Source organism: Prionailurus bengalensis, chromosome B1 (genome assembly GCF_016509475.1).
Source record: "Prionailurus bengalensis isolate Pbe53 chromosome B1, Fcat_Pben_1.1_paternal_pri, whole genome shotgun sequence".
Lineage (NCBI taxonomy): Eukaryota > Metazoa > Chordata > Mammalia > Carnivora > Felidae > Prionailurus > Prionailurus bengalensis.
In genome coordinates, this window is record NC_057344.1 from 127,164,268 (window position 1) to 127,188,384 (window position 24,117).

Here is a 24,117-nt window from a genome sequence, read left to right on the forward strand (position 1 = left end):
TTCTTTGCAAATACAGTGATATTTACTCAGAACCAGCACCTAATCCTCCAAGAGTCAAAAAGTAAAAAAGTTCTTGATGAATGATAAAAATGTGTTCTTTGAGGTATAAGAGGGTATTTTCTAGCCTCATTTTTTTGTTAACTTGTTTTTTATTAATAACATGATGCCACTTTTGTCAGCTGGTGCATGCAGTTCTCCTGAGCATTTGAGACAAATACTTTATTATTATGTTTTTAAGCTTTAGGGCACCATGGTTTTGTTATCACTAACAAGGAGTGCCTTTGTTAACTAATTCCTGCCAGAGAAAGAAAGGGCTATAGATCACTTATTCTGTAACCAAATATGTTACTTTGGGTAGGTTGTCCCTCAATTTTTAATTGGATAATAAATAACAGTTCTACTCAACAAGCTCCTTCTTCTCATTTTCTCAGTATATATTCAAAGATAAACCAAGGAGTCACAATGCTCAATGCTAGACAAAGTTTCATGAGTCCAAGGAGCTTTTCCACCAAGTGGGTATCTGGTTATACAAGCTTGAAAAGGCTGCCAGGTTCAATTTACTGTGACCATAACAGAGAGTCTGGTAGAACTGGGCTAACATTTGCTTGGACACTAAAGGCAGATTTCAAAGAATTTGTTCGACTGAATTTTTTTTTATGAGGGCACATCTTCCAGCTCCTCCATAGGCTGGATGGCCCCTGAAGGCCTGTATCTGTATTCAGCTTTCCAGTTTGCAAAAGTCTATCTAATCAAACTCCACATTCCGTATGGATGCACTTGAGAGCTTTTCTCCACAAACATGGCTGTCAGTGCCAGCAAATATTTAACAAAATTCATCTGAGAAAAGAACAACTGATTGAGGAGTACACACTCCATTTTTAGATTTCCTAAAATATGGGTTGAAACCAAGTCAGACCAGCAGAGAAGGATGTTCTGCGATTCATGGCATATTGGACCTGATCCATTCCACAGAATGATTCCTTTAATGACCGGTGCTCAGCCTGACACCATCAGTCTACACTGACACTTGTCCTAGGAAACAGCCCTGTGACAGTCACCCTTGCTCCTCCTCTAAGTTGCTATTGAGAGTGTTATCTGTTAGAGATCATACAGGGTCATTTCCATGTGGACTCTCTGGAGAAAGTCCTTCAGGCTTTTGTAGTAAGAACAGTTTTGCTTCTTCTGAGCAATAGGGTTTTTACTCATCGTACAGTAAATTTAAAAATTAACTTTCTTTGTTGACCACTAGAAGGCTTAAAGCCAAATTTAGTCCAACCCTAGGCAAGTATGTAAGGTCATTATTATAGGTTTTGTCAAGTCTCAATGAGCGCATTTTTGACCAGTCTTCATTTTTAATGGTCCCATTCATGATTTTCATTATTCTTTTGCTTCCTTTTATAATTTAGAAGATTTTCTTATATTTCATGTATTCTTAAAAATGTTTTTAAAAGGTTTATAGAATAGTGCCTAGTACAAATAAATGAATTAAATGGATTAAAACTATCATCAGTTGAGGGACACCTGGGTGGCTCAGTCAGCTGAACGTTCGACTTTGGCTCAGGTCATGATTTCATGGCTTGTGAGTTGGAGCCCTGCGTCGGGCTCTGTGCCTGCTTTGGATTCTGTGTCTCCCTCTCTCTCTGCCCCTTCCCTGTTCTCTCTCTCTCTTCTCAAAAGTAAACATTAAAAAAAAATTAAAAAAAAAAAAAACCTATCATTGAAAGAATAATGTTAAGATACCTCCTTACTTTCTTATCAAATCTAAATAGTAAAATGTCTTAACAACAGTAAAGAAACACCCTCTGCACCCTTAAAAACTGAGCTGAATATAACTTTTGTTCCTGCCAGAGCTCCTTTCTTAAACATGCTCAGTGTGCTACTGCCCCAACCGGGTATTCCCTGGCCCAGCTGAAAGAGCACCTTTCCCATCATGTTCTTGAAGTTATGTATAGATGAAACAATAAAATCTCTTATATATAACAAAGTACTCTTTTCTGTGTTGGCAGAGACTAATTTAACAAATTCATTAACACAGGATTAACACTGAAGAAGTTCTTCTTGTTCCAGGTAGATTGGGTTTCCATCTGTGACCTGGACAGACAGGCTTGGGTAACAGCAAAGTGGAATTAAGTATGCAGCTACCTCTCTTCCAGTCCTCCACGCCACTGTCTTTCCCAAGTACTCCTTGACTGACAAAGGAAGAGACAGGAAAGAGTTAAAACACTGACTGGCTGACAAAGAGTTAACCTAGCTCATGAAACTTTTTACCCTCTTGATCTTCTGTGAGACTTATACCAAAAAGAAAAGAGAGACAGACAGACAGAGAGAGAGACAGAGAGAGAGAGAGAGAGAGAGAGAGAGAGAGAAAGGAAAGGTGGGGAAAGATGTCAAAAGGAACAGGAAAAGAAAAGCTTACATGGTGAGAGGGTGAAAGGGGTTGCAAATTTCAACAGGCATAACCTAACAGGGATTCAGCTTCAAAATCAAATGCTCCCTTCTTGCCTCCCTTTGTAATTTAACTTGAACAATAACTCTCAGTGATAGAAATTAGCTCTATAAATAGATGAAGAAAATATCAGAAGCTACCTAACATTCCTAAGACCATGTGGATGATAACTGTAAAGCTGGCATTCTAAGGCCTAGCTATTGGAGATTAGAAATTATATTTGACCCAAAGTTACTGCATCAATAGAAGTTAAAAATTTAAAAAAGCTAAGAAAATCAAAAGAAGTTAATCAACAAAAGGTAAAAACAAAGCTACATGAAAAAACAACTTGTGCTCAAAGACAAAAATGGCATCTGATATTCTACTTAATTAGATATGATAAAAATGTATACACCAATTTTATATTATTAATACGATCAAATTTTGGAAAGGGCTTGGCATGAGCAAGGTGTCCAAGAACAATGGAACCACAGGAAGAGTTTTCTGAAACAGAAAAGATCACTGGAAAAAACCACACACATACATTCACAAATACAAAGACATATGCAGGGAGAGTAAAAGAGAATGAAATACACTCGAACATGACAGTGAAACACACTCCCTTTCAATACTTACAATACTCACAATTAGCAATAGTAACAATCCTTCCTAAAATTAGAAGTGCAGCATTTCCAGTAAACTGTGCCCAAACTTTCCAATTTGGAGCATTAAATAACATATTTCTATTTTTACTGAGTATCATCTTTAATTTGTAACCCCATTAAAATACTGCTTTTAAAAGGTTGTGAGGCCAACTGTAGCTTTTTATTTTAAAGACATAAATGACTCACTGCCCAAAAATATATGCACAGGTAAAATGAGCCTGAACATAACAGTGAATAAAAAGGACAAGTTCTAAAAAAGGTAATATTAACTGATAATTCTTTAAGTCTATTGGAGACAATTATACTCAATTATTTATATTGGTTATTATAAAATCCACGAAGCAGGAAAATGTGATTCTATATATTAAGACAAGTGAGGTATAAATTCAACTTGGAGAAACTGTTATCATACATTCCTCCAAATACTTTTTAAAAGTTCAGTCATTAACTGAACAGCAGAAAATATGGCAGGAAACAAAGCCAGGAAACGCCCTGCTCACACAGAACTAACTTACTAGCATGGGGACAAAAAACCAAATACTGTTAAAAAAAAAAAAAAGTTAGATTTTAACAAGAGGAGGACAATGAAGCAGGGAGGGAAGATAGGGAGACTGTATATATTGGGTGGGGGGGATTAAACAGGTGGCCAGGGACACCTGTTTTAGTAAAGATCTGACGGAGGCAAAAGTGAGCCATGCAAATATCCAGGGAAAGAGAATCCAGGCAAAGGTAACGCCAAGTGCCCGGGCCTGATGATGAGGCCTGGGGAGTCTGAGAAACAGCAAGAAGGCCAATGTGCCTGCAGTAGAGGAAACAAGGGGGAAATTGCCAGGTAATAAGGACAGAGAGATAATGAGGTGGCGGTGGGATGGGAGTGACTGTGTAGGGCCTTTAGGCCACTGTAAGGATTCTGGCTTCTACCAACCATTATGGGGTTTCCAGCAAAAGAGTGACATGATCTGATCTATGTTTTATCAGGATTACTCTAGCTACTGTGTTGAGAACAGACAGGTAAAGGGCAAGGGCAAAAGCAGAAAGATACTAGTTGGAAAACAACTTCATTAACCCAGGTGAGAAATAACCATGGCTTGGATCAGGGTATTAGTAGTAGTACAAACAGTGAGAAAGGTTCAGATTCTGGGTCTATTTAAAAGTTAAGAGTTAAAAGGATGTGCTGATAGATCACGTGAGATCTGGGCAACTGAGCAAACAGAGCTACCACTAAGAAGAGCAAAACTAGGAGAGAGAGCATGGTAGGCAGTATTCCAATATGGCCCCCAAGACACCAGTCTTCTGGTGTACATGGCCTGTATGCTCCCCTGGTCTAGAGTGTGGGTGGAACCTGTGAATATGATGGAACATCACTCCTGTGACTAGTTTATTTTACCTGGCGAAAAGGATTATGCAGATGTCATGTGAGTTCCCTAATGAGTTGACATGGAGTTCATCAGAGATTGTTTAGGAGTGTGTTAATTTCCACATATTTGTGCATTTCACAAAATTGTTGGTTAGGTATTTCTCATTTCACTCCATTCTTCTCAGACAACATACTTTGTATGACCATCAGTCCTTTTACATGTATTGAAACTTGTTTTATGGTTTAACACATGTGGTCTATCCTGGAGAACGTTCCATGTGCGCTTCAGAATTTGTACTCTCCTGTTATTAGACAGAATGTTCTATAGATGTCTGTTAAGTTTAGTCATAGTGTTGTCCAAGGCTTCTTGTCAACTTTCTGTGCAGTGTTATACCCATTATTGAAACTAGGGTACTGAAGTTTCCAATTATTATTGTTGAATTGTCTATATTGCTCCCATCTATTCTGCCAGTTTTTGTTTCGTGTATTTTTGGGCTCTGTTATTAGGTGAATATATATTTATAATTGTTGTATCCTCTTGATGGATTTAATTTTTTATCATTATAAAATGTCCTTCTTTTCTCTTTCAACACCTTTTTTCTTAATGGCTGTTTCAATATTAGTATATAATGTCACTCCAGCCGTCTTTTGGTTATAAAGTTTGCATGATGTATCTTTTTGTACACTTGTACACTTTTATTTTCAATCTCTTGGTATCTTTTAGCGCGAAGCGTGTCTGTTATAGGCAGCATGTAACCAGACCATGATTTTATCTATTCTATAATTCTTTTAATTAGAGTGCTTAGTCTATTTACATTTAATGTGTAATTTCTGGTCAGTTAGGAATACGAGCACCATTTTGTTATTTTTTTTTCCTAGATAGTCCTACATCTCTGTTGCCTTTCCTATATAAAAGAGGGAAAGAGGAATTAAGCTCATCAGCTGACAGTGAAAATGGGAAATAAGTTATTACAGGTCTAAGGAGAAAAAAGAAAACATAAAACTGGCTTTCTGGGAGATGGAAAAGTAAACATACTAGAGAAATACAGCAGATTTTTGTCACTATTAAGAACATATCTGAGTGACACCTAGATGGCTGAGTCAGTTGAGCATCCGACTCTTGATTTTGGCTCAGGTCATGATCCCAAGGTGGCAGGATCAAGCCCCTCATGGAGCTCTACTCTGAGCATGGAGCCTGCTTGAGATTTTCTGTCTCTCTCTCTCTCTCTCTCTCTCTCTCTCTTTCTCTTTCTCTCTTTCTCTCTCTCCCCCCCATGCTCTCTAAAATAAAATTAAAAAAAAAAAAAAACCCACACCTGAGATTAATAGCCATGAATTTAAAGTGTCACTGGTTAGTATGGTTAGAATGGGTTTCCTTCCAGCCACATCCACCTTCAAGTGTGGGCATAGAGTAAACCAAGGCTTGGTTTTTCCAGCCTAGTGGTTTCAGTTAAGCGAATATGATGAAGTGAGAGATGGGCAAAGGAACTGAGGATGTATGCAAGGGATACTGACTAATGAGTGCCTACAGAATTCAGACTGGATAAGAAGGGCAGTGAGGATATTGGGACCCAAGGGAACAGTGAGAAGGTATTTGAAACAATGGATCAGAAGTTGCTGGGAGGCAGGGAGTGGTGAAAGGATTGCTAGAATTGAGGTAATGGGGGAGAGTGGAAATATAGGCTGCTGTTCTTTTTTTTTTTAATTTTTTTTTTCAACGTTTATTTATTTTTGGGACAGAGAGAGACAGAGCATGAACGGGGGAGGGGCAGAGAGAGAGGGAGACACAGAATCGGAAACAGGCTCCAGGCTCTGAGCCATCAGCCCAGAGCCTGACGCGGGGCTCGAACTCACGGACCGCGAGATCGTGACCTGGCTGAAGTCGGACGCTTAACCGACTGCGCCACCCAGGCGCCCCTAGGCTGCTGTTCTTGAATGAGGTGCTTAGAAATGAGATTATGGAGGAAATGTAGTTAATGGTAGAGGATATGACTGCAACTGGTGGCTGAAGTTAACTAGAGGAATCACTGAAGTAGAAGATGTCAGAGAATTGACAGACTTCAATATTAGAAGGATCATACAGATAATGAAATCACCAACATGGATTTCCATTATTAATATATTTTCATGAGGCAAGATTAATTTTCAATTTTACAACTGTGACAATTTAGAAACTTTTGGATATCTCACGATTTTCCTAAGTACTATGATTCAGAACTCCTTACTATGGATATTAGGGCAGTACATATATATTTCTTGTATTACTATAAGGGTACGATGTACCTCTCCTAATGCTTACATTATTACATTATGGTTACCTGTGCCAGGGTTTTGGCTTCTCTATCAGATGATAAAATGTATCAAAACAGGAAGTGTCTCTTAATCTTTATATACTATAGTGCCAGTATGGCAACTAGTGCATGTTTTCTTTTTAACTTATTTATTTTTTAAAATTAAGATATAATTGCACACAATGTGTAAGTTTATGATGTACAGTGTTTTGGTTTGGCATGTTTATACATTGTAATATGATTACTACTCTAACAACAGCCAACACTTTGAAAGTTTTCAGTGGATATTTGTTATATAAAACTACTGATTTTATAAGTAGGCTATTGAGCCTTATTGTTTGCCATTCCTTTCAAATAAAAGAAATTGGTTTGTTGAAACTAGAGAATTCTCACTTCTTTTGCACAAGTAGGATTCTGGATGTATCTCTATTAAACTTACCAATAACTGATATGGTTGTTGATTTGCTGGTTTGTATTTTTTACTAAAGTATAACTGGATTATTTTGCTAGGGCTGCCTTAACACAGTACCACAGATTGGGTGACTTAAACAGCAGAAATTTATTTTTTCACAATTTGGGAGGTTGGAAGTCACATAGATAATAAATGGTAAAACCTAAATTTGAGTCCAGATCTAACTAATGTTAGATACACAATCAAGATGTTGGCTGGGTTACTCTCTTCTAAGGCCTCTCTCTTTGGCTTATGGATGGCCATCTTCTCCATGTGTCTTCACATGGTCTTCCTTCCATGTATGTCCAAATCTTCTTACAAGAACCCCAATCATAATGGATTAGGGCCCACCCTAATGACCTCATTTTACCTCTTTAAAGACCCCATCTTCAAATATAGTCACATTCTGAGGTACTGGAGGTTAGGGCTTCAACATATGAATTTAGGGGGGCACAATTCAGTATGTAATAGTCACTTCCTTAAGGGAAGGGAATATGTCTTTGATTTCTGTATCACTGGTGCCTAAATGGGGTAGCACACAAAATATTTAATGAGTGTTGCTTATAGAATGACTACATTTCTACATTAGATGAGAAACCAGAAAAGTGAACCCTGGGTCATCTATAGGAGTCTAAGAATGCATGTATATAGTACAAAGTCATTTTGGTGGGGAGGTAGGAACTTCTAATTATTCAATCTATTATTTACTCCCTTCTTTCTCACTTATATACTCACACATTATGAAGAAAAGCACTCAAGTTATTGCAGGTCTGCTTAAGATGTTTTTCTCCTGATTACATACAGTAACAAAGATGACTATGTATATATATCTTGATATATCTTGATGTATATTTTCTTTACACAAAATTAGCATCATACTTGAAATCAAAAATAGATTTATGTTTTAATCTTAATATGATACTATAAACATTTTCCTTTCTTTAACGCATTTTTTTAATGTTTATGTATTTATTTTGAGAGAACACATGTGCATGCACGAGCAGGACAGGGACAAGGAGACAGGGAGAGAGAGAATCATAAGCAGGCTCCACACAACACGAAGCCCCATGCAGGGCTTCGATCCCACAACCATGAGATCATGACCTGAGCCAAAATCAAGAACTAGATGCCTAACCAACTGAGCCACCCAGGTGCACCTAAACATATTCCTAAGTAGTAGTTAAAACATGAATAAAATTTAAAGTTAGATCTGGGCTCAAATTCAGATCCTACCATTTACTTACTATCTGTTTGACTTCAGGCAAGTATGTATCTTCTCTGTGTCTAGGTTTTCTCATCTATGAACTGAGGCAATTTTACTAATTGTCTCGCAAGTTTATAAAGAATGAGAATTCAGGTAAAATTCTTAGCACAACATTTGACACATGCCAAGAACACATTAAACAATTATTATTATTATCCAAAAAGGGGATCTTAATGGCACCATAATATTAGATGCTGAACATTTGTGTTTTTTCAAACTTTCCACTACAATAAATCTGAAATCTTGGCCTAATGTCTTTGGTTGTTCCCTTAAACTCAAGAGCTAACATATTACACCAAACTTTTTTATTTTCAAGTGAAGTTTTAACAGAAAGGGAGAATAAATAAAATCTATTAATAAGGGAATGCTGAGAAACTGAAATGCTTGGTGAAACAAGCAAAAACCTCTCCCTGGGGTAGCTGAGATGGCTCAGCATGAGGAAAGTTTGAAAATCACTGAGCAAGAAACAAATGTTAAAGTCCTCTCTCTCACTGGAATAAACAATGGGTTGCCAGAATGTGATTGTTCTGGTGCTGTGCCGCAGGCAAACACAGAACAATAGCACTGTGGCTATTTCTTTTAAGCATTCCACAGCTAGGAAGAAATTCAAGCCCTATAAATCCTGTATTCTTTCACAAAGATACTAAGCTTAAAGTGAATGGTTTAGTTAACTCCCTGTATGTAATACAAGCAGTGAACAGATTTTAATGCCACTGGGTAGATCAGTAAAGAAATAAGCTAGACTTTTCATAAACCTATCCTATTAGGAAAAATAAAATGTGGTTTTGGCTACATTAACCTGATTTTCTGCTTCCCTATTATACCAGCACTCAACTGTCAATCAAGTCATAAGTGTAAGAATCAAAGAAATGGTACTTCTATCATAAATGGATTGGAAATGTTCCATAGCAAACTTCTCTTTTTTAATTTAATGTTTATTTATTTTTGAGAGAGAGACAGAGAGAGAGAGAGAGAGAGAGAGAGACAGAGAGAGAGAGAGCGCGAGAGAGCACGCGCGGGGAGGGGCAGAGAGAGAGGGAGACACAGAATCCGAAGCAGGCTCCAGGCTCTGAGATGTCAGCACAGAGACCGATGCAGGGCTCAAACTCACAAACCGCAAGATCATGACCTGAGCTGAAGTCGGACACTCAACTGACAGCCACCCAGGTGCCCACGTTCCATAACAAACTTAATCAAAGCATCAAAAGAATTTCTTATCCATCTAACCCTAACCCTATAAAAGGCCACTAACTAATCAAAGTAATGTCTATTTAGGTGCAACATTCATAACTCTTTTCAAGGTTCAAACAAACCAAAAAAATGTCAGGCATTAAATTACATCCAAATAAAATATTTTATGGAGATTTTGGATAAATATGTTCTATAAGAGATAACAGGCTCAATGCTAACATTCAATAATTAAGTTTTCTGAGGCTATCAACTTTGCTAAAGAAATTAAAATAAAACAAAATTTGCCTTAGTTTGCTTTTATTTAAATACTTTTTGAAAATGCGGGAATTAGAAAATACATAATAGGGGTGCCTGGGTGGCTCAGTTGGTTAAGTGGCCGACTTCGGCTCAGGTCATGATCTCGTGGTCCATGAGTTCGAGCCCCACGTCGGGCTCTGTGCTGACAGCTCAGAGTCTGGAGCCTGTTTCAGATTCTGTGTCTCCCTCTCTCTGACCCTCCCCCATTCATGCTCTGTCTCTCTCTGTCTCAAAAATAAATAAACGTTAAAAAAAAAAAGAAAATACATAATAAGACAATACAAATTATAAACAAATAATATAAATTACTCTGTGGAAAATAAGAGATATAAATTATAAAATAATCCTAAACTTCCCAGAGTTTGCAGGTTACAATATTCCCTATTGAAGTATCAAGCCTGCAACCGCAGCTTGTTTTTAAAACAGGTGTCCAAGAGAATGTCACTTGATCTAACGTGTCCTTGCTTTGGTAAGTGATACTGACACTGAGGCCAAGAATAAGAATTATGCTTTGACTAGGTCTCTGAACTGACCACAGTCTATTCAAGCTACTTTAGCATTTGAACACCAAGCAAATATGCTTATGTTAATTACCGTCATGTGATCTTGACATGAATTAATCCGTGTTCCTATTAACTTCCCTAGTAAATGAAGCTTTAATGCTTAACTGATAACAAAGTGCTGGGATTATCCAGAGCAATACAAATTTAACGGATGAGGGAGCAGTAAGTAATGGCCATTCATCTTATTAATATAATACATATTTATTTCACATGGCAGAAAGACTGTATTAAAATTACATTCTGGCCTAGCGTTAAAACTGAAACCAAGATAGGTAGGGAGGGGTGGGAATGTAATTCCTATTTAGATGTTCATATTTTCTCCACAGTAAGTTTTTCACGTGTTGGTACTGGTGATTATAGGATGTCACAGAATTTGATAATCAGACAATATGAATCAACAACTGATAGGGTTTGACAGTTTGTTAACCCATCCAGTAATTACTTGCTTACAACAGCATACAAATAGCAGTGACTCCAATCTCCATAAAGGGTATTTTTATTCAGAATATAGTATCCCTAACCACCAGTCTAGGTAACCAAAGTACCATAACTTCTCAAAACAAATGTTACAAGTCAGAACTTGTTTTTTATTTGATTAATATTAATCCTAAAAATATAACAACTAAATACAGTTGGTAATTAAAAATACAGTTTTATTTATTGGAACAAAGCAGTACCATGCTAGAATCTATTAATTTAGATATTTCTTTAAGGCAGTAACCCTATAGTACTACTTTTAGGAAACTGACTCTACCCAAATTGATATTATGGCTTGAACAAGTGGGTCTGGAGTCACGCATGATCTGTTCAGGTAAAATATCCACAAATGCTTTCTGTGTGTTGGTTATTGTCTAGACTTTGGTTTTTTCCTCCTTTTCCCCATAACTATTATAACTACTCCCACTGCTACTGGCTCATTCTTATTAAGCAGGAACTCAAGATGGAAAACACATTTAAGTGAAAAAAAAAAAAACAGCTTACAAAATATTGTATTATAATTCTATTTCTGTAAAATCACAAGTGTCCTTACAGATGTGTGTTTTAAAAATGAGAGTTCAAATACTAGTAGTGGTTATCTTGGAAGGTAGAATTACATACGAACTTTTATTTTTGCTTTCTGTTTTATTATTTTTGAAACGTACAATGAACATTTAAGATGAAAAATCTACTTTATTTTTTTTTAATTTTTTTTTTAAACATTTATTTATTTTTGAGACAGAGAGAGACAGAGCATGAGTCAGGGAGGGTCAGAGAGAGAGAGGGAGACACAGAATCCGAAGCAGGCTCCAGGCTCCGAGCTGTCAGCACAGAGCCCAATGCGGGGCTCGAACTCACGGACTGTGAGATCATGACCGGAGCCTAAGTCGGACAGACGCCCAACCGACTGAGCCACCCAGGCGCCCCAAAATCGACTTTATTTTTAATCATGTACTGTGTACTGTGTCCTTGACATATTTATTATTTAATAGTGGGTCAATGAAAAGAATATTTATATTTGGTTCTTAAATAGCAATAATTATATAATAGAGTAGGGGAAAAATGCAAGCAAGCCTGAACGTTATTCAGCTTTAGACAAGCCACTGTTTCAACTATTTCAAAACAGGATAAATTAAAAATGAGGAGTGAGCTTGAAGAGTCATTTCAACCTATTATTTATTACTGCCAACAAGGCGACTCACAGAAGCAACAAGGTCCTGCTGGTGGGATCCCTGCCATCAACATTCATATCTACACCTTCTAACATTTTAGAAATCACTTAAGAAATGCTCAGAGGTTTACTAAGTGGCAATATAGTGCACTCACATAACATCTCTGGGCCTTTTTTCCCTTATGGAATTTAAGAGACAATAAAACAGATTTGGATACAAAAGTATTTTAAAGAAGCAGGTTATGACCTAATCTAAAATTGAAAGCATTTATGAATAGATCCAAAGGTAATTATATCTTTCAGTACTTAGGTATTCAAAAATCCAATCTTTTTTTCTCTAGGGCTCAAAGTTCTTTACTTTTGTCACTAGTTACTTTTCATCTAAATGAAAAGTCCTCACTTTTACAATCTGTAAAAGAATGAAGTTCAGAGAAATAATCTTCAGGGTCCCTTTGAGTCTTAAAATTTTATTACTCTCTGAAAGGCCATATTAATCATTATTTTTTCTTAGTTTTGACAGGAATTAATAACTGAGAAAAGTGGTATTTTTAGCTTTATTTACAGAGTCCAGAATTACTTTTCATTACAAGAGATTCTAAGAAATATATATATTTTTATTTATCACTTCAGTGAGTACATAAAAATATAGCAAGAATATTTTCACTAATAAAATCTGAAATCATTCAAAATAATAATAAAAAAAAATTAACATTGGTATTAAGTACTTTCAAGAAAATTCCAAAAATGAATAACCCACCTGATGACCTGGTTACAGTGGGCACACATTGGAGTTCGTTTCCCTGCAGGAATGTGCTCAGCTCTTTGCACTAAAGTGCCTTGGTCATGTGACTGGGGCTGTCCCCTGGCTGAGTTGGCTGGTGCTACTGCTCCTGATGAGGCTGCACTGTTTGAGATTCTTCCACTGGAAAGTGCTAGGAATTAAGACACAGAAGAATCAGAATGAGAATAAGCCAAATATAAAGTTTTTCTAATATTCAAATAATAATATTACTTTGTAAAATCATCTATTCATATATAGCAACACAGGCCTACCTCAAGAAGCAAGAAAAATCTCAAATACACAACATAACCTTACACCTAAAGGAGCTAGAAAAAGAACAGCAAAGGAAGCCTAAAGCCAGCAGAAGAAAGGAAATAATAAAGATTAGAGCAGAAATAAATGATACAGAAACAAAACAAAACAAAAACCTAGTAGAATAGATCAATAAAACGCAGAGCTGGTTCTTTGAAGGAATTCATAAAACTGATAACCCCCTAGCCACGCTTATCAAAAAAAAGAGAAAGGACCCAAATAATAAAAATCATGAATGAGAGAGGAGAGATCATAATCAACACCACAGAAATGCAAACAATTATAAGAGAATATTATGAAAAATTATATGCCAACAAACTGGGCAACCTGGAAGAAATAGATAAATTCCTAGAAACATAAACTATCAAAACTGAAATAGGAAGAAATAGGACATTTGAACAGACTGATAACCAGCAAAGAAATTGAATTCGCAGTAAAAAATCTCCCAAGAAACAAGTCCAGGGCCAGATGGCTTCCCAGGGAAAATCAACCAAACCTTTAAAGAGAAGTTAATTCCTATTTTTCTCAAACTGTCCCAAAAAATAGAACTGGAAGGAAAATTTTCCAACTCATTCTATGAGGCCAACATAACCTCAAAAAATTAAAAATAGAAATACCAGGGGTGCCTGGGTGGCTCAGTCAGTTAAGTGTCCAACTTCAGCTCAGGTCATGATCTCATTGTTGGTAGGTTCAAGCCCCATGTCGGGCTCTGCACTGACAGCTCAGAGCCTGGAGTCTGCTTCTGGTTCTGTATCTCCCTCTCTCTCTGCCCCTCCCCCACTCGCACTCTGTCTTTCTCTGTCTCTTGAAAATAAATAAATGTTAAAAAAGCTATTTTAAAAACAGAAATACCATATGATCCAGTAATTCCACTATGGGGTATTAACCCAAAGAAAACAAAAACAGTAATTCGAAAATATATATGCAACCCTACGTTTTCTGTTGCATTATATACAACAGTCAAAATATGGAAGCAACATAATGTATCCATCAACAGATAAGGAAGATGTGGTAAAGATATATAATGGACTATTACTCAGCCATAAAAAGGAATTAAATCTTGCCATTTGCAACAACACGGATGGACCTAAAGTGTATTATGCTAAGTCAAATAAGGCAGGAGGTTGGGGGGATGGGAGAAATAGGTGGAGGGGATTAAGAGATATAAACTTCCAGTTATAAAATAAATAAGTCACGGGGATGAGAAATACAGCATAGGGAATATAGTTAAAAGTACTGTAATAACATTTGTATGGTAACAGACAGTAACTACATTTACTATGGTAAGCCTGGTATAATGTATAGAATGGTCAAAAACCACTATGTTATATACCTGAAACTAATATAACATTGTATGTCAACTATACTTGATAAAAATTTTTAAAATAATAATTATTTTCAGGCAGGAAGACACACACATTTCAAGATAACGGGTTAGCTTTGGGAAAGACACAAAAGAAGTGAGTAAAATTGCAAAGGGGCTTCAATCACATCTGTAATACTGTATTAAATATTAAAGCAAAAGCAGAATTATATAAAAAAAACCTATTCATTTGCTTATTCACTCACTCACATTTATGGAGACACTATGTATCAAACACTGGACTGTGACTACAGAAATAAACAGAAAAGAAAATCAAGGATTACAACACAGTGAAAGAGTCTTAAAATTTTATTACTGTCTGAAAGGCCACATTAATCGTTTGTTTGTTTTTTTCTTAGTTTTGACAGGAATGAATAACCTAGAAAATTGGTATATTTAGCTTTATTAAATCTGGAGTTACTTTTCATTACAAGGGATTCTAAGAAATGTGTGTGTGTGTGTGTGTGTGCGCGTGCGTGCATTACACCTATATATATAAATACATACAAATATAAATATAAAAATAAATATATATATAATGTGTTATAAGAAAAGCAGAGTTGCCTCTGCTTCCAAGAGGAGATGCAGTTAAGCTGAGCATTGACAGCAAGGTACTTCTACTCATCTAGACATCTCTGCTAATCAGATAGATTTAACTCCAAGTACATCAGAGGCACATTAAATATCTCAATGTGTCGCAAGATAATAAAAATAAAAATGAACTCAATGTATTACCTTTCTTCCTGTATTCTCTAAGTAGACTGTAAAGTCGGTCACCCAGTCATATAAGGTAGCTACTTAAGAACCATTCTAGGACCTTCCTCTCTCTCATCTGTGGTAATAATGGGTCCTGCTGATTTTACATCACAAGTACTTCTTGATTTTGCCCATCATCACCCATTCCGACAATACCGTCCTGGTTTAGGTCCTAAATCTCTCCCACCTTGCTGGTCGCCAAAATGTCTTCTCCTTAAATGCATCCTCCCAACTGCCACCAAGGACTGAAATCTTATCAGGTCACAACTCTGATACACCACTTCAAGCATCTCCTTCTTCTCTGACCACTGAATGTAGTCCATGCTTCTAAGCACTGCATTCAGGGCCCTCCAAGTGCTCTCTGCCTGCCCCACAGTCTCACTGCTCACCATCCTCTGCCTCAGTCTTCATGCTGCAGCAACGCCCAATGCCTCAAGTTTTCTCGTAAGTCCATCTATGCACAGGCTGTCTTCACTGTCCTTTCTCTCCCCTTCTCTCTATTTACCTAGTAACCACTACATAGCATTTAAGATTCAACCCAAAAGTCAACTGCTCTAAAAATCTTCCCTGAAGTACCTCTCCCCACTGCCCATGCCACATAATCCAGATTAAATGTTTCTCTTTCACATTCCCATAATTTTCTGTGAATAACTTTATTACTGTTTCTCCTTCATATATCTGTGCCTCTTCCTCCCCAACTAAAAAGCAAGCTCCCTGAGGGCAGGAACTATGCCTTATTCCTCAGCCTAGGAGCTAATACGGTGTCTGGAATGAATGAACAAATGAATCAATGAATGAACTGGAATCAATACATAACTGAATGGGGTGCCTGGGTGGCTCGTTCAGTTGAGCGTCCAACTTTGGCTCAGGTCATGATCTCACAGTTCATGAGTTTAAGCCCCACATTGGGCTCTCTGCTGTTAACGCAGAGCCTGCTTTGGATCCTCTGTCTCCCTCTCTCTGTCCCTCCCCGACTAGTGCACACATGCTCTCTCTCTCAAAATAAATAAACATTTAAAAATCATAAACGAATGTAAAAACTGTGACAACCTGAAACCAACAGGAGGGCTGCTCCTTACCCACAGGCAATTACGATGTAGTGGAAAAGACATATATTCAAAAAACACTTAAAAGGACTCTTATTTATAATAAATAAATAATAATATAAATTTACTGCATGTGTGTGTATTGACAGGATTCATTTTACAGCTGTGGTTTTAATTGGTAAGATTAATTGGGCTAATTGAAAGAATAACTCTCCCTTACCAGAATAAAGCCTGTTTGCAATGATGGGCAATTACAGATTCAGAAACCCAGCTTTTATAAACACATAGCACATCTACAGGGCTCTCTGCCTGGCACTTGAGCCGTGAAATGGCATTTTACAGACCAGTGAGCTTTACCATTGCCCTTGTTTCAAGTGACTCAATTGGGCTAGGAAAATGTTTTCACTCCCTTAGATTCACGCTTCCTCGTATAGAAATGGGAAAGAATATTACTGTGTACATTCTTCTTCCTTGTTACCGCATTTAGTTGCACAGCACAACTTGCTCCTCTGTGTGTATTCCATTTCTGTATCCAGACCTGATTTCTCTTAGAGCAACAGATAAGCATTTTCAATGCCAATTCCTGTTCTTGTCTTTAAATTCAAGATATGAAAAATGGATTTCATCTTTTTGCACACATTACCTCAGAACTCCTTCCTGTATGTCTGAATTCTGCCACTTAGTGAGGCACGGCGCTCTGTCTCCTATGTGCCTGACAGTCCGCAGACCCTAACAACTGTTCTGCTGTAAATGTTTCCAAGGTCTGTCCCTTCTTTTTAATCCAACCCATGATCTGTCATTTGAGTCCTGGTCTTGAATCTCTCAAGTCTGGACAACTGCAAGTCTCCTAACCATTCTCTCTGCTGCCAATTTCTTTCCAACCTTTTCTGCTGGGTTATTTTCCCAAATACACTCCTCTCATCATGGTTTCTTGCTTATTCAGTCTTGACAGTCCAGTCCCTCAAGGAGCTCACTCTGGTCTTCTTTATGACCTTGTCTTTTATGCTCACTCACATCCCTGCCATCACCCTACTCTATTATAGTTACTTAATATTTAACTTGTGCCATCACTATTTGAAGGCACTCTTGTCAAATCCTTATAACAGCTCTATGATTCAGGCAAGATTAGCACCACTTTTTTTTATTCTGAGGCAAAGAATGGTAAGAAACTGGTCCAAGGCCACACAGCAAATAAAAGGCAATCCTGAACCTTAGCGGTATGGCTCCAGAGTCTGTGTTCTTAACCACTATGCTATAGTTTACTCACTGTCCCTTGAACATGTCAGGTTAGGCCCTGCCTCTATGACCATTAGCCAATGAAATGTCCCTTTCTCCAGTACCACTCATACTTTCCTTCTACAAGGCTCATGGAAGTTCCATTCCCTGAGCTCCCTGCCACCACCCCATCTGCCCTGAAGATCCCACAGCTAGCAGTGTCCTTGCTCTTTTTTTTTTTTTTTTTGAGAGAGAGACAGAGAGAGTATGAGCAGAAGAGGGGCAGAGAGAGAGACAGTGAGAAAGAATCCCAAGCAGGCTCCATCCTGAACGCAGAACCTGATGCAGAGCTTGAACCTACAACCATGAGACCATGACCTGAGCCAAAATCAAGAGTCAGACACTTAACCAACTGAGCCACCCAGGCACCCTTCTTGCTCCTCTTAACATCCGCAACACCCCTGCCTGCATAATGTGTTTATCAACATCTTCTATCCTTACAACCTTCCTAAGGCAATGATAAACTTTTTTTTAATGTTTATTTATTTTTGGGAGAGAGACAGAGAGAGTGAGACAGAGTGCGAACAGGGGAGGGACAGAGAGACACGGAGACACAGAATCTGAAGCAGGCTCCAGGCTCCGAGCTGTCAGCACAGAGCTCCACATGGGGCTCAAACCCAGGAACTGCAAGATCATGACCTGAGACAAAGTCAACGCTCAACCGACTGAGCCACCCAGGGGGCCCCCTGTAATGATAAACTTTTAAACAAAGAGGACAAACTATGTAATTCTCTCTACCCGCTATCAGAAAACAGCCTCACAAAGAGAAGGCAAAAAAAAAAAAAAAAAAAAAAAAATTAACATTTAATCATGCAAAAGAAAAAAGGGAAGGTTCCAAATCACTTTCATTTTGCCTTTTTAAAGAGCAATATTGAGACGGATATTTTTAAAATGCGGATCAGGGTCAGGATTTCAAACAGTGGGAAAGTTACCAATTGAAAAATCTGAAAATCAGACCTCAAAGAGAGTGAAACCCTTTCATCTACCATATGCCTTTATTTTATCACATTATCTATGCATAAGCCCTAAAGTACTGAGTCATTGGGACATTTTTAGCAATAAAAGAGTGTAGTAATTCTCCATCCATCAGTCATTGTAAAATGGGACATAATCCACCTGGCCCATGCCTCAAGGAGAAGGTACATGGGAAACTAGCTTATTTAACATGAGAAGCCATTCTTAAACATGAAACATGTGACTGTGTCTTCAACACATGTAATAAGCCCTAAGCTCACTTCTGTTCCTTGCTTGGGAAGAAAAGCCTTGTTTTCTGTTACTGCCCCATTTTAACCACTTTGGATAAGACAGAAATTCTCACACCTCCGTTTTGTTGCTGTGTTGCTAGCACACTGGCCCGCACACAAAGCTACACAAGCCCTGTTAATTACCAAGCCGCGAACATTTCCAAGGCATAGTTATTTCCCGTATGAATAAAGTGATGTTTCACTTCTTCAGACTGAATTTCTCACTACTTTAGCACAGTAATGGGCAACTTTTGTGCCATCAAGTGCCAAGCCCCTGGCCTCTGCTCACTTGGCTTAATGGGGAGAGGGAGGTGTAAGAAGGTGAGGTCTTCCAACAGGGAAGGCACCATGAAATGAGCCTTGTTTCCTTAATAATTCTGCAGAGAACTGTACTACTATGCAGGGAAAAACGATCTTCCATGGGTGGTACAGAGACCAAAACACTTCACATTTATTGAACCTGTCATGAAAATCATGTTTATGTAGAAAAAAATATACATCTCTTTAGAGATAGTAGTTTAAAGATGACAATCTACTCATTTGTAATAAAAACAACTATTTCTTTTAAGTTTTAATAGAGCTATTAAATAGGACCATTAGATTAGCCCCATTTCATAATCTATGAATCTAAGTCACAAAAAATTTAAGTGACTTAAACTGAATAATGAATGAGTCAATAAAGTGTCATCCTGAGAACATTAGAAAGAAGTTAGTTCTTGACTCAAGTTTTCCTTTTTAACTTTAATCTTGAGCAACTTCCATAAAATTTGGCTTCTTTGTGGCTAATCTCTACCCCATTGGGGACATGTTGGAAAATTAATTTTTATTCTTTTATATAAAGTACATTTCAGCACCACAAAACTCATCTAGAAATTTAAAGCCACTAGCTACTCTCCAAACGAACAGTGTATCTTATTAACTTTAGAATGGTTATTGATGAGTCATCTGAAGGTTTAGAACAACATACATTCACACCTATTTGCTGAATTGCTAGTGTTTCAAATATTTGTCATATTTGTCATATATTGAAGTATTCTAAGAGGCAATACATTTTTAAAAAGCAAACAGATCCCTGACTTACTAAACATGAAATTTAAAGTCATCTCTTTTGGACTGCAGACTATAAACTGCAGATAAAGAATTTTAAAAAATGGAACCACACAATATTCATTAATTTAGGTAGGATACTTACCTCCTGTTGTTAGGGAAATCTTTGTGATATACCATTTGAATTTTGTTTTTTAAATGTTTATTTTTGACACAGAGAGAGAGAGACAGAGCATGAGCAGGGGAGGGGCAGAGAGAGAGGGAGACACAGAATCCGAAGCAGGCTCCAGGCTCTGAGCTGTGAGCACAGAGACCAATGCGGGGCTCGAACTCACAGACTGTGAGATCATGACCTGAGCTGAAGTTGGATGCTCAACCAACTGAGCCACCCAGGTGCCCCATGTGATATACCATTTGAAAACATAAAGTAAAAATTCTCCACTCGAGGGGCGCGTGGGTGGCTCAGTCAGTTAAGTGTCTGACTTCGGTTTCAGGTCATGATCTCATGGTTTGTGAGTTTGAGCCCCGTGTCTGGCTCTGTGCTGACAGCTCACAGCCTGGAGCCTGCTTTGGATTCTGTGTCTCTCTCTCTCTCTCTGCCCCTCCCCCAATCGTGCTCTTTCTCTCTCAAAAATTAAACGTTAAAAATGTTTTTAAATTCTCCACTCTAGAAAGATCTTAATCACATTATTTCCCAAGCAGGTGATTCAGGTTTGTATTATTTGGCATATTAGTTAACGTAAGTTTTAAACAATCTTATATAATTATAATATAATATACATAATGTTGGTTATATGTAATACTAAAATAATTATATAAATATATAATATAAAATACTATGTTATAGTATACTATAGTATATAGTATTGTACTATACTATAATTATTTACTGTGTGCTTCAAAAATAGCTGACCTCACTAAAAGACACCTGTTTATATAAATAGCTTTTGGAGAAAAAGCAGAGATTAAGAGCAAAAGAACCCATGGTAGTACAATGTATGAATTCTCTGAAATCAGATGTTACCTAACTGTATAAAAAAGTGCGGTATTTGATATTTTTGCTTTCTACTCCTGCTCAAAAAAGGCTGTTAACTCTAAACCAATACATTTTTTTAATGTTTTATTTTTTTATGTTTGAGACAGAGGGCACAAGTGGGGGAGGTCCAGAGACAAGAAGGGGACAGAGGATCTGAAGCAGGCTCTGCACGGACAACATCGAGCCCTATGTGGAGCTCTAACCCATGGACTGCGAGATCATGACCTGAGCCGAAGTCCAATGCTCAACTGAGCTGAGCCACCCAGGGGTCCCTACACCAATCCATTTTTAAAAAATAGTAGTGAAGATTATAATGTATACATTAAACACCTGGCCAGACTGTACTCAAATAGGAATGAAATTCATCAGTTGACTCTTTTGGTTCAAGTCAAATTATTCAACTAATAGTAAAATATTCTTATTACTGACATGCGATAGGTGAAAAAATACTGTATTATGTCAAACCTTACTTAGAAACTTAACACAAGTCAGTGGGGGCTAGGGGGATGATATCTCAAAAAAAAAAAAACTCAAAAAATCTCAAAAAATAAACTACAGAGGTATTTAATGCCTTCTAAGGTAGGTTACTCTTACTAGATGTTGTGCTTTTGAATTGCTGAAAATATCATTCATTAGAAGAGCAAGTTTGGTGTAAGGAGATGAACTGCTCATCAAAGTATGAGAAAAACATAACCTGATGATTTCTTACCACCTCCATAGTATATCCTTGGTCCAAGCCACCAACATCTCTTGCTTGGCTTAACTGTAGTCACTGCTTATAGAGACATAGCTTCGACTCTTGATAACAATACAGAGGCCAGAAAAAAACTAAGCCAGACCATGCTACTCCTTTGCTCTAAACCCTCCAATCTGAGCTCCCTTCTAATCAATGGTCATACAGAATCAGGTTCCTGCTCCCTCGCTGAATTGCCACTCTCCCTTTGCCCATTACATACAAGGCACACTAGCTTCCTTATGGTTTCTCTAAATGGCCAGCATTCTTCTCTGATTCAGGGCCTTTGTACTTTCTCTTCTCTCCTTCTGGAAATATTTTCCAGCTGTTTGCATGGCTTGCTCCTCACTTCCTGCCGGTTTTCTGCTCAAAGGCCATTTTATCAATGTGGCTCTTTCTCACTATCCTATATGAAGGGGCAACCTGCTACCCACAATCCAGCATTCCCTATACTCACTAACTGGTTTATCTTTCTCCATAGTGTTCATCCCCATTTAACATATTTTATATCCTTTTTATTGTTTTCTTATTTTCTGTCTCTTCAGACCTTAAGGCCAGGGACACTATTTTATTCATTGAAACACCTCTAGCATCTAGAACAGTCCCTGGCATATTGCTTAATATATCTTTGTTTAGAGAATCAATGACTCCAGTACCAAAATTATCATCTTCCCACTAAAAGGAACCAGACTCCTTAAAAAAAAACTGCTAATTATAGAATTGGGGCAGAAAATAAACAAGGGAAGTCTAGAATATCTTCTCATATTAGCAAGGAAGGAAGCTATCAAAGACTACCAGAGTGGTATCAAAGGGACTTCAAAGAAGTAGATGAGACAGTTTGAGCATTAATAAAGATAATAACCATGGACTACAATACTTCAAATATGTTTAACCCCATGAGCTCACAATGATTTCTGAAATTAGAAAAAAAATAGTATTAATCATCTTTAGAGGATGCTAAGGAAACAATTACTTTAAAAAACAGTAAAATTTAATAAAGAAAAAGAACCAAACGTTAACAATTTATCAGTCTGTAACTGATACATTTCATTTATATGCCATTCATTCCCCTGCCATTTCTGAACCATTCTGAAGCAAATGCAACATCTATCACGTCATTGATAATATTTCAATATCATCCCTAAAAGAACACTCTTTTTAAAAACCTAACCATAATTCAATTATCACACCTAAAATAAAAATTTTGTTATCATCAAATAACCAATTTTCAATTTCTCCTGTTAATCCCTGTATTAGTTGTCTCTTGCTTATTATATATAACAGCTTGTTGGCTAAAAAACAACACAAGTATATTGCTTTATAGTTTTCCCACATGGATGTTACTGAGCAAATCAAAGTGTTGTTAGGGCTGTTTCCAGGGGCGCCTGGGTGGCTCAGTCGGTTGAGCACCTGACTTCGGCTCAGGTCATGATCTTGCAGTCTGTGAGTTTAAGCCCCGTGTCAGGCTCTGTGCTGACAGCTCAGAACCTGGAGCCTCCTTCAGATTCTGTGTCTCCTTCTCTCTCTGCCCCCACCCCTCCACTCTCTGTCTCTGTCTCTCAAAAATAAATAAACATTAAAAAAAAAAAAGTGTTGTCAGGGATGTTTCCTTCTGGAGGTTCTAGAGAAAATTCATTTTTTTGCCTTTTCAAGCGTCTAGAGGCTGCCCAAATCCAGGGCTTCATGGCCCTCTTCTGCCACCTCAAAGCCAGCAACAAGCCTTGCATTACTTTATTCCCCTCTCTTCTGCTTTCCTCTTCCAGTTTTAAAGACCCTTGTGATTACACTGGGCTCCCTAGGATAATGCAGGATAGTAGTCCTATTTGAAGGTCAGCTGATAGTGACTGTAAGCCCTTCTGCATCCCTAGTTCACCAATGATATGCAATATAACAGATTCATAGGTTCTGGGTATTAAGGACATGGTCATCTTTCGACATTTGGGGGTGGGAGGTGGGGAGCATTATTTTGCCTACAACACACACCCCAACACAGTATTAACCAGGATCCAAATAAGGTCTGCTTATTTGGTTTGTCTTTTAAATTGCTTTTAATCTATAATCCCTTTCATTGTCTCATCCCTTTCAATATACATGTAGAAGAAACCACATCTCTAGTTATATATATATATATGTGTGTGTGTATATATATATACACACATATATATATGTGTGTGTGTACTGAACTTTTCTTTCTATAGTAAAAACTTAAAGATTTTACACATACTAAACTGAATTATTTCATTTTTACATTATGAGGTATTATTATTACATTAAAAAACATTTTTTAACGTTTATTCATTTTTGAGAGACAGAGACAGAGTGCAAGCAGGGGACGACAGAGAGAGAGGGAGACAGAGAATCCAAAGCAGACT

General features: G+C 37.5%; 1 protein-coding gene across 20 annotated transcripts in view; it reads right to left on the reverse strand.

Moving 5' to 3' along the window:
* Positions 1-24,117, reverse strand: part of PDLIM5 (PDZ and LIM domain 5) — a 223,168-nt gene that overhangs the window by 12,043 nt on the left and 187,008 nt on the right. For all 20 annotated transcript variants that reach the window (XM_043572071.1, XM_043572080.1, XM_043572102.1 and 17 more), the window contains one exon: positions 12,910-13,084. In XM_043572071.1, the coding sequence (XP_043428006.1) occupies positions 12,910-13,084 (175 nt within the window). The remainder of the gene's footprint in view (positions 1-12,909; positions 13,085-24,117) is intronic.